At 32.9% G+C, this 12,258-nt stretch overlaps 1 protein-coding gene across 2 annotated transcripts; it reads left to right on the top strand.

The window, feature by feature from the left end:
- The first annotated feature begins 1,870 nt into the window (after positions 1–1,870).
- On the top strand, positions 1,871–8,461 carry LOC139517805 (thialysine N-epsilon-acetyltransferase-like). Of its 2 annotated transcripts, XM_071309250.1 has the most exons (5): positions 1,871–2,032; positions 4,205–4,256; positions 6,550–6,615; positions 6,950–7,086; positions 8,102–8,461. In XM_071309250.1, the coding sequence occupies exons 1-5, from the start codon at positions 1,973–1,975 to the stop codon at positions 8,267–8,269; spliced, it is 483 nt and encodes a 160-aa protein (XP_071165351.1). In that variant the 5' UTR covers positions 1,871–1,972; the 3' UTR covers positions 8,270–8,461. The 2 variants fall into 2 exon arrangements, with proteins under 2 accessions (XP_071165351.1, XP_071165352.1); XM_071309251.1 differs by lacking the exon at positions 6,550–6,615.
- Positions 8,462–12,258: the final 3,797 nt, after the last annotated feature.

Raw genomic sequence — 12,258 nt, 5'->3', positions numbered from 1 at the left:
AAAACTTTCCTTTTTTTGAAAAACTGAGGAATATATTTGTCTAAGCTATATTTGGCGAAATCTTTCAAAGTTTGGGTTCTCAATGCCCAATTTCAGATAGGAATAGAGATGTACAGTGTTCACGGCCAAATTTTTGTTCTGTTAATTCGATAGAGAACTACAAACAGAAGGATGTTTTTCGGTGACTTTCACTGACTGTCATGCTTCAGTGATTTCCTATCTTACCAACCCAATTTTTGTTTCACAAAAGGGAGGAGGGCCGGGCTCCCTGTCCCCTGGTTTCGCCTCTGCTTTTAATTTGACCGAGAGAGAAAATGAAAACTATTTCGTAAGTGAATGGAGTGAAAGCGTTTATAGCTTCATAACTTTTAAGTAAATGTTTTTAAAAGATATATAGATATAGCCGATATCATTACAGTGGACATTTTTTAAGGACATACCGAGGCCATGTTTTATAAGAGATAAAGTTGTTAATAAAGAAACATTTCAATTTAATGAATTAACAGGCACACAATTTTAAAAGTGACGTAATGTTGCTGACTCACCCCATGTCGCATTCCGTTCATCCTGACGAACATAATTGGCTACAACTGAAGAGCCTAGATAATATATAGATATTGTTGACAACAGAGAATAATGGGCAAAAACGGAAAGAAAAAAAGTTCACAAAAACTATAGAGAATAGAGAACATTGCGATGCAAAAATATAAAGAATTAAAGAATAGAAAAAATTGTCTATAACTTATGTTTTCAATTGTCATTTGTAAATGGAGATAAATTTTTATGGTTAGATAACATAAAAAATATTTTGAATGAATGTGGCTTAACATATATTTGGAATTCACAAACTTTTATTAATTTGAATTGGCTACGTCTTACAGTTAGTAGAAAACTTAAATATCAATTTGAACAGAATTGGCACTTACTGTTAGAAGAATCACCAAAAGCTGTAAATTACAAAGTATTTAAAGATAATTTTAGTTCTGAAGCTTATTTAGATATTTTAGATAACAAAAATCTTGTAGAATTTTGCAGATTTAGAACGACGAATCATAAATTACCCATTGAAGCTGGTAGATGGTTAAACACCAGCAGACAAAATAGAAACTGTACTCTGTGTAAAAACAACGAACTTGGGGATGAATTTCACTTTATTTTGGAATGCCATTTTTTTTAACAGGAGAGGAAAAATTACATAGAAAAGTATAGCTACACAAAGCAAAATATTTTAAAGTATAAATTATTAATGTCATAAAAAAAAAAGGTAAAGTTGATTAAACTCTGCAAATTTATTAAAATTATAAAAAAATCTGTGTAAAATCCTGGCTTTATCTAGTGTGACGCCACCTCTATTAATTATTTTGTAACATGTCTTGTACTAATTGTATTTATTGAATATTGTATATATTGTAAATATTGTACATGTATTTCTCTATACCTTGTCAAAATGATGGTTTATTGAGAATAAAGATATATAGAAAGATATATATTATATATGAAAAATTCTCAAAATAAATGAAGAATAGAGATCAATAAAGTATATCGGCTACGAAATAAGGAATAAAGAAAACCGGGGTGTTAAAAAAGGGTCTGAGTATAAAGAATTACAGACAATAATGAGTTCATTAACTAGAGTTAGAATTAATACATATCAACCTTATCATTTTTATTTTAAATCATGTTACAATGCATTTGATTCTTTTGTTCGTTTGAAAAAAATACATTGGAAAAATTTCTTAAGATCTTCAATTACTTTGGATCGTTATTTATACGGCAGTTTTCTGACTGAGATTATAGCAATTTAATATCAGGTTCCCGATAACTAGGTACGCGCGCGGAATTATAATACTTAATTTAAAATAAACTGAACGTGCGATTGTATTGTATGTATAATATATGTCATATATGTTTTGAAACGAAAGAAAAATTATACTGTGAATCAACGGACTAGATAAAGAAGATTGAAGAAAATATGTATTCTGTTCGTTCAGCAAACTCCGAGGATTGTGAAGCTATAATGACTTTAGTAATGGTAAGGGAATTCAGTGGCGGATCCAGGACTTTTCCTAGGGGGGGGGGGGCGCTGACTGACCTAAGAGGGGGGGGCTCCAGTCATGCTTCAATGGTTCCCTATATAATCAACCAAATTTTTCCCACGAAAGGGGGGGCCCGGGCCCCCCAGGGCCCCCCTGGATCCGCCTAGATGGAATTTATAAAGCAATAGTCAGAATGATTCACTGAGATAAACCGACCATCTTTACTGACGAAAGGAATTCTATATGTACACATACAAATAAAATTGGAGAATATATTAATGTAAGGACACAGGTTATTGGAGGTCAAAATGATCGCCATTTTGGTTAAAAAAACATTGACCATGAATGTCACTAGAAGTTTAATGGTGTTTGCGTTTTGTTATCGAATGATCAATCTTACTTGACACCATGCTATAACCATTGCCAATATACTGAGAGTTTTTTTTTTAAACGTTTCAAAATTTGACCCCGTCAAAAGACCATTTATAATTAATGTACTAAAATTTGATTTTAGTATAATATCAACTTAGTTTAAAGGTATAATAATTCAAATTTCGTCAGGTGTGCCGAAAAATGCGTGAATTTGGAGGGCCTTTTCTGAAATGTGTTACGAAGTAATTGAATTCCAATTGGCTTTTTTGTTTTATGTTTCAAAGATTTCTCAACAAAGTGCCACTCATTCCCTTTTTCCCTCTTTTTTTGTTTGTTTTGTTTGCCTATAATTATTTCATTTATTCCACTAAGAATGCTTAGCTAACTCTTCCAATGTCTCAAGGTACTTAAATAACGGACGAGTAACTGCCTACACACTTAATGTATTAGTAATATACAGTTAGTAATTAACACTGTAACTATCTATCTCTTTTTGTGTGTTTATAAGTAGCATGCATTTTCCACTTTTGATTTTTACTATATTATTAGACACAGTGACTTACAAATGACTTATGTAGGATTTATACATGGTACGTGTAATATTGGATATCTTTTGGACACTCTGAAAATTAAATGCTACCTAAAATTACTGGCAATGCCAATGGCTTAAAAAGAAAAAAGACCAAACAGAAAACAGTACTAAAACACAACATTGAAAACTAAAAACTGAGAAACATGAACCAAACCAAAAACTGGGAGACATCTCAGGTGCTCCTGAAAGGCAAGCAGAGCTTGCTCCACATGTGGAACCCGTCGTGATGATCATGCTAGTACAAACACGGTAATAAGTCTATTTCGGTAGGTTATATTCGGGGAAAGATACAAAAAGGTACATTCAAATTCGTTAGTAAAAAATAAACTGGCAATGTCATTGCTAAAAAAGATAAAAAAGAAAAAGACAAAACAACAGTAAAAAATGCACAATATAGATAACTGAAACCTGAGCAACACGAACCCCTCCAAAAACTTTCTTGTCATTTTGTATTGAGAAATAAATGATGGCGCCAATATTTGTATGTTTACTAGCAGCAATCTGCAGTATAATTTCTATACCCGTTATATTGCTCAATGCGTGCACGGACATAGATAGACTATAAGAGATATCACATTAGATCACAACATGTAAATAAATTAAGTATCCGTTAATTAAGTCCCTGTGATTATAAAACCTATAGATAAGAGACATTAGTGGTTTGCCAAATTACTGTTATAGTCTAACAATGCTGCCGCGAATTCATTTTCATTGGGTTGCTGTCTCATTGACGAATGATCCGAATCTGCCTGTATTTGTATCACTAGATGTATATTTTAACCTGAAACAGCAACCCTGTGTACATTTAACATGTAGTATTGATTTTTTGCTAATGAAAAGGCAAAATTAAAACAATTATTGTATCGTAAAGATATTAATAGAGAACGTTTAATCCCGCTGCAAATTTTTGGACCTTTCCTAAGTCAGGAATTCGATTACAGTAGTTGTCTGTTTTTGTAGTTGATACGTCTTTCTCGTTTCTCGTTTTTATATAGATAAGACCATTGGTTTTCCCGTTTGAATGGATTTATACTAGTATTTTTTGGGGCTCTTTATAGCTTGCTGTTCGGTGTGAGCCAAGGCTCCGTGTTGAAGGCCGTACCTGGACCTTTATGAATTGCTACTTGGACGGAGAGTTGTCTCATTTGCACTCATCTTCCTATATCTATATAAAAGTGCTTCACCTAATTTGCTTATATTGTAGGAACTAGCTGTCCATGTAAAGTGTGAACATGAAGTAAAAATCAAAGCCGACAGTAAGCATGCTATTATATTCAAGTTGTGAGCGTGTTGGTTGTGCATGTTTTTTTTTTTATGTCTTTCTTACTGCAACAAACATGGAAGTTCATTGTAAAGTCCAAAATGTATCTATTGTTTTCCCTACTTTTACCATAAAATCGTATTCATACTATATTTCAAAGTTTATATTCTAAGTCTTTGCCCTTTGGTGACACAGAACTGAGCGAAGTTATATATTGAATATTGCATATCACGACCACGTTAATTTCAGATGTGTGCGCTTATAGATAACTGTTGATGTCATTGCATTATTTAACCCAAGTTAAATGATTGTTAAAACAGCGCGTAAAATTAAAAAATTATAAGGCAATATTTGTTTTCAAAAGTTATTTCATAGTTTTTTTAGGAATATCAGCATTTAGAAACACAATCTTCTTATTTAAGGGATACCAAACTACACTTTTTGTGCATCACATTCATCATTTCGTTGATGACGTTCTATATTTATACCGGAACCAAATCTGATCATATTCAAAGGGCTTGATGGCTCTGAGGGCAATGATTACCATCGTTTCCGTTGATATTAGTTATCTTTCTCAAACATAATTAAACTGCACATTTATTCGCTATTTGATTCAATATAAATATAATTTTTATACGACCGCAAAACAATTTTGCGTTCGTAAAATGGTATGATGTCGTCGTCGTCAGCGTCGTCCGAAGACACATTTGGTGTCCGGACAATAACTTTAGTTTAAGTGAATGGATCTCTATGAAATCTTATAAAAAGGTCCAATACCTCAAAAGGAAGGCTGGGATTGATTTTGGGGATGATGGACCAAACCGTTTTGGAATTAGGGGCCCAACAGGGGCCAAAACAAGTATTTTTCTACTTTTAGGATATCAACTTGTGTAATAGTATTTCAATTGCTCTGAAATTATACCATAATGTTGAATACCACAGGTAAAAGGTTTGGATTGATTTTGGGGGTTATGGTTCCAAAGGCTTAGGAATTACGGGCCAAAATAGATAGACTCGTAAAGTATTGTTTATTTTGTTATTATATGCTCATATTAATATTGTATTGTAAATTATTATTATTCGGAGCGGACTTCATAAGTATGGCTTACTTGTGTCCAATCCATTTTCCTTTTAGTAAATAAAATATGTTTCAACTAAACTACGGGCCAAAAAGGCCAAAAAATAAGCATGTTTGTAGTTTTCAAACAATAACTTGTAATCTCTCTGAAATTATACCAAAAGTTTCCATACCATGAAGGGATGGTTAGTATTGACTTTCGGGGTAATGGCTCAAAATGTTCTGGAATTAGGTGCAAAAAAGGGGGAAAAATAGGTTTTTGGTCAATGGACAATTAAGACAATTTAAAAGCAGTGTAAGGGAGGTAACTCAAAAACATTTAACATACAATGTTGGGTGTGTTCGGATTTACCTCCCTTACTCAACTTGTAAATTATGTATAAAGAAATGTCAGGTTTTGGACTAATAATTGCAAAAAAAAGGGATGGTAGTAGTTTTCAATTTTTTTTTCCAAATTTCTCAAATTCCAAATTTTTGAAAAATTTGAAGAAAAAATCTTCAATTGCACAATATTGAGCAATAGATTTGTAAGATCTTGACATTTGTTTTGTGTCAGAAACTCATATTATGTCATTTGTTTTAACACAATCCAAATGCAGAGCTGTATCAAGCTTGAATGTTGTGTCCATACTTGCCCCAACTGTTCAAAGTTCGACCTCTGCGGTCGTATAAAGCTGCGCCTTGCGGAGCACCTGGTTCAAATTTAAAACAAAATGACAATCCCATTGTTAGATATTTGTACAGTGTATAATTACAAACAATTAAGTTGTCGTGTTTAAGTTGTTCTACGTTTACCTCATTCTTGGAAGTATGAAATTAAATATTATGTTTCGGAGCCACGTTCGTTATTTATTATAAGATTATTACATGGCAGTTTTAATTTCATTTCAGATGTTTTATCAGTCAAAGGTTCAATATCAGCCGAAGAGCTGAAGGCTCGAGGACTGATAATGCATATGATATGAAAAATGACAGTCATGTTATGGTCTTTTTATCATATGCTTCAACAATGAAGAAAAATAACAGTTTAGAATATTGATCCTTTAAAGGGGTTCTCAAGAAGAAGTTCAAAAAGTCAAAAGTTTACGGACGTCGGACGCCAAATGTAGTACATCCGATATGAAATCTTTGAAAATTCGATATGTTCAAAATTTTGATAGATTCTTTTTCTCGACCATAGGTATCTGAATTGGTGTATTATTTTTTTAAGCTCTCCGAAGAGACGGGTTTGGTAAAAACAGTTTATTTCATTGTCTGGTTGCTGAAGTGAATAAAGGTACGTACAGTTTTATGCAATAAGTACGGTTTTTTTTCTCTCTCCAGATGTGAATATGTAAAATATATGTTTACAATTTATTTGGATGAAATATACCGCAAAAAGAATAATAGTAATCTTGCGTTTATGTCATAAAATTGGGAATATCTTACAAAAGACATAAACCTGTAGAAATTATGACTCGATTAGGACCAATTTAGAAAAAAATCCAACCAGAGATAACCTCGCAATATAAAAGAACTAGTTTTATATGAAAAAAAGCGCAAAAAGATAGATGAAGAATACTTATTGTAGTACACTACAGTTATAAATCGTGATGCATTTCTCATTTCAGACATGGTTGGATATTTGTTATATTACTTTACATATTCCCCTTGGGTTGGTAAAAAGGCGTTTATGGAGGACTTTTATGTGAAACCTGAACATAGAAATAAAGGAATAGGTACTGAGTTATTAAAGTCTGCTGTCAAGGTAATTCGATATGTCAACTTAGATATGTTTTTACAATATTCGTAGCTAGTATTCCTATTTCGCAACCTCAATCTTTTCCTCTAATGAGACGGATAATTGAATCTGTTCTTACATGAATTCACAACACGACGGGTGTCGCATGTGCATGTAGGTTCTGCTTACTCTCCCTGAGATTACCCATAGTTTCGGTTAAAAGGGATTCGTGTTGCTCTTCCTCAAATTTCCAATGGTGTACCTTATCCTGGTTAAATTTTCAGTGGCTGTGTTGTTTCTTTCTGTAACATGCAGTCTTGTCCATTCGGTCTTGACAAACGTGTTTCAATTGTAAATTTCAAAATGGATCAAGTTTTTGAGCAAACAATTATCATGCACGATGTTTTACAAATTTGTTAGTCTTAGAGTTATAGGCCAGAGTCAACAAGTAAAACTGTGAGCACGTGCTCGGTAAAGCATGATCACATGCAGACTGACAACAAATGTAAGAAAGCTGTAATTTGTAGTTCCAAAGAACAAATGCGTTTGAATTTTATGGAAAGGACTGGCAGAGGAAAAACAGTAAACCTCCTCCTTTGAAGTAAGCGTACAATTTTTGATCCGCTATATCACTTGACGTAATGTGTCAATACATTTTATAGGAGTTTCAAGACGATCACTCTACCCGTCCACGGTTTTTGGTAGTGTTCATGATTTTTTGTCTTTTGTTTAGTGTTTTGTACACTGGTATTTGTCTTTTCGTTGTTTTTCTTCCGATTTTACCATGGTATTGTCATTTTGTCTTCGACTAATGATTTTTTGATACTTTTACAGTTCCTTAGTTATGTGCCTTTATAATGTTATATGCAAACGGGGTCACCATCTGTGTCCCATGAAAACATTCCCAAATTATTTTCACAAACGATGCAATATTTTGTTCTCATAAATATATTATAAACCACAAAAATAAGAATTTCGTTGGGTACCGTAGACATATATGTTTCTTAATAGCAAAACTTGTATACGAGTTTTTGTATTTAAGGTGTTTTTGGATACTTACTGTAATAGCATGGAATGGGCAGTACGATGGTGGAACAAGGTGGCTGTCGATTTTTACAAACAAAAAGGGGCTATTAATCTGACTGAAACTGAACAATTTCATATTTTAAGACTTACAGAAGAATCTATGCAGAATTTATTGACTAAATGAACGGAAAAGATGGTTAACTCAAATGGAGACGACGGACGTATATTAGAAGAATTTCAATTGTAAACTGCAAAGTTTGACTAGTCTGTAAAAGGACATTGTGTTTATTTGTCATCAAATTGTAAAGTCTGTTTATAGTTTATATTAATGCGATGAGTTTGTATAAATAAAGCAAAGTCAACTTTTTAGGTAAAACATTACTTATAAATAATTACTTCAAGTTTAAGATGAAAGATCACAATATTCTCATGTATTTCCAGTTGCATTTTTCACAGTAATAAAAACAGTGAAAATATTTCTGAATTTACAGCAATTGTTTGTGCAATAATTATTTTTAATTGTTGTAAAGAGAAATTATCAAGCTGAAATTTTGTATTTATTTGTTTGTTCTTTTTATGTCAAATAGCTTTTTCAATTGTTTCGGTTCTTATACATCCTTTGCTTTCAAATATTCTCCTTTTCCTGATGAAGTTAAGTTCAGATAGAAGTACAGAGTTCCGATGTCTCCCCCATTTGCACATGTTATATATATCCAAGATACAAGGGCAATAACTTGTAAGCACTGAAGGGTAAAGATTGCTTTGATTTATCAGTGGGAAGTAAAATTAGATATTGCATTGTATACAGTACTGGTTGTAGATGATTCAAATAAAATTCTGGACAATGGGAGATAACTCAAATTATGAAAGATGACTTTAACAATGACTTAATTTATATTTTTAGAACAGATATACGTTTCCTGAATCTTGCAAAAGTTATGTAGTTTTCCTGACAGGTGTAATATTATTTTGTGATTGAATATCTGGGCATATATTACATTGATAAATTTCCGGAAATGTTCATGTATAAGATATATAGAATGTTATGATCAATGCACTATGAAATCCATTATCACTGAACCAGTATATATTTTTGTTTAGGGGCCAGCTGAAGCACCCTTCAGGGTGCGGGGAATTTTCACTGCATTGAAGACCCATTGGTGGCTTTTGGCTGTTGTCTGCTCTTTGGTCGGGTTGCTGTCTCTTTGACACATTCCCCATTTCCATTCTCATTTTTAAACTATATTTTGTGCATCAAAAAGGAAGTGATAAGCCTTGGAAAATTTAGATATTAAGTCAGTAACATAGGGTTTTGAATGCATTTCATGCAATCTTTACACCAAAAGCACTTGTTTTTGTTTTATAAGACCTTTTATTAATATCTACGGGGAATTGAAGGCTTCAGAGCAATTGCAATGTGATTTCCAGTAAAATTTATATTTCAAAGGGTCATAACTCATTAAAAGTATTTGACAGAACTTATTTTCGAAATTGTCAAAGACATTGCTGATATAAACCAAGGATATAAATTTTCATAAAATTCTTGAAGAATTGAACTTATGAGGAATGAGGGCCCTCATGGGGTTTTTGATTATGTGATTACTTGGCCGTTTTTTTTAATGATTATTTGATTATTAAGCCAAATATTTCATGATTATTTGATTACCTAGGACTGTATTTTTAGTTTATGATTATTTGATTACTAAAGATAAGCAAATATTTAATGATTATGTGATTATATTGGCAAAAAAATGGTGATTATGTGATTACTAGGACCCCCCCATGAGGGGCCTCAGGAATTGTCTATAAAGGACAATAACACCTAAAGCCTTTAAGGGGTCAATTGACCATTTTGGTCATGCTGACTTATTTGTAGATCTTACTTTACTGTTAACAGTTTATCTCTTTTTATAATAATATTCAAGATTCTAACAAAGAAATTGCTTCACTAAGTGCAGCTGCATACGACTGCAGAGGTCCAATCCTGAACAGTTGGGACAAAAAAGGACAATATTAGTACTTGATCCAGGTCTGAATTTGGATTGTAATTAAATATCTAACACAAAGTAGGTTTCTGACACAGAATAACTGTAACTTCAAATTGGTTGTATGATTTGAATTTATTTTCAATTCTATGCATTAGTACAATATTTTATGCTGTTGCAAGTTGACCTTCCTCCCTTTTTTTTGCAAAAAATAAATATTTGAAGACATTTTCTTTTTTTTAATTTCTGAAATCTGAAATGAGTAAAAATTGTCCCCTCCATCAATTTCTTATTTACCCCCTTTTCCATTTTCCCCCAAAAAATCTTTCCCTCAAGATATGCTTATAATCTCAATTCAATTTTCTAATGGAGTTTGCAACCCTAATTACCAATTTAAATACATTGTTCTTTAAATGTGATTTGATTACCTCCCTGACACTGCTTTAAAATTGTCTTAATTGTTCATTAACCAGGAAATCCTAACCATCCCTTTGTGATATGGAAACTTGTGGTATAATTTCAAAGAGATTCATACACTGTCTGGAAACTACTAAAATGCTTATTTGGGCACCCTAATTCCTTAACTGTTGGGAGCATAACCCCAAAAATCAGTCCCAACCTTCCTTAAATTTTAGGTTATAACTTGTGTATAAATTTCATTTACTCATACTAAAGTTATTGTCCGGAAACAAACTGTTTTAGGACGACGTGGTCCATTACACAAATTTTGTTGCAAAATTTCATTAAAATAACCAATTCAGGGGCAGCAACCCAACAATGGGTTGGCCTGATTCATCTGAAAATCTCAGGGCAGATAGATCTTAACCTGATGTTTAACCCCAGTCAGATTTGCTCTAAATGCTTTAGTTTCAGAGATATAAGCCAATAAAATGCTTCGCTGAGCACAGTCTGATACGACTGCAGAGATCTAACCCTGAACAGTTGAGGCAAATTAAACCTTCTTAAAAAATTTCATAGAGATCCATTCACTTCAACTAAACTTATTGTCCGGCAACCACCAGACGATGACGACATCATACGATCCCAAAAATGTTTTGTCTGTTGTATTTAACTGTATTATACCCCTATGTTCTATTTTTAGCCATGCCAACCAAGATCCAACCATCTTGGTTGGCATGCAGGGTCATCAAACACATTTTTAAACTGGATTCCCTAGTGATGACTGGGTAGTTTCAGAGAAGATATTTGACTACTGACAACAAGTGATGAGAAAAGCTTTAGGCCAGGTGAGCTAAAATGATTTATTAAAGCACAGGCCTCTACAATACTTTTTTTTCAACTTGTCCAGTAGGACAAGTACATACCAAAACTTACTTGTCCGAAGGAAATTGTAACTTGTCCTAAAAAATATTAAGAATAACCATTTTTGCATAATAAGTAGATTCAAGGAACAAAATAAACTAAAACAATAGAACAGAAGTTGATTCCACAGTGTTCGATTAATACATAATGTATCTTTTGAAATACTTTTAAAAAATATGACTCTAGTTTTCATAAATGACAAAGTCTTATAACTGACAAGGCAGATGATCAGGAACCGTCCGATAGGCCTGTCAATGGTTTTTTTTAAACTTGAAAAGTGTATTCAAATGCAATCAATAAACAAGAATGTGTCCATAGTACACGGATGCCCCACTCGCACTATCATTTTCTATGTGCAGTGGACCGTGTAAGTAGGATAAAAACTCTAACTTGGCATTAAAATTGAAAGATCATATCATAGGGAACATGTTTACTAAGTTTCAAGTTGATTGGACTTCAACTTCATCAATAACTACCTTGACCAAAAACTTTAACCTGAAGTGGGACGACTGGATGCACAGACGAACGGACGAACAGACAGATGGACGAACGAACGTACAGACCAGAAAACATAATGCCCCTCTACTATCGTAGGTGGGGCATACAAAAATAAAGATGAGTTATGATTGAGGGTTTGGATGGGGTTAAATGATTAAAGAATAATGCCCTTAAAAAATGAAGATCAGAGAATAACGGGCAAAAAAATGAAGATTAGAGAAAAAAGAAGTAAATTTTTTGAAGATTAGAGAGAAAAAAAGGGTTGATTTTTTAAAGATTAGAGAAAAAAGGGGTGAAAATTAAATGTTTACAGAATAACAGACCCCCCCCAATCCAGACCCTGATGATTGACAATGAGACAACTCTC

This window comes from Mytilus edulis, chromosome 3, assembly GCF_963676685.1.
Source record: "Mytilus edulis chromosome 3, xbMytEdul2.2, whole genome shotgun sequence".
In the NCBI taxonomy this organism is placed as follows: domain Eukaryota; kingdom Metazoa; phylum Mollusca; class Bivalvia; order Mytilida; family Mytilidae; genus Mytilus; species Mytilus edulis.
The sequence above is the reverse complement of the archived record's forward strand: the minus strand, read 5'-3'. Positions and strand labels throughout refer to the sequence as shown.

Bases quoted from the DNA above. Each gene is read 5' to 3' on its own strand.
- LOC139517805 (XM_071309250.1), top strand. From the start codon at position 1,973: ATGTATTCTGTTCGTTCAGCAAACTCCGAGGATTGTGAAGCTATAATG. The intron at 2,033-4,204 runs GTAAGGGAATTC...CTTATATTGTAG, and splicing joins CTATAATGACTTTAGTAATG to GAACTAGCTGTCCATGTAAA. The intron at 4,257-6,549 runs GTAAGCATGCTA...TATTTTTTTAAG, and splicing joins AGTAAAAATCAAAGCCGACA to CTCTCCGAAGAGACGGGTTT.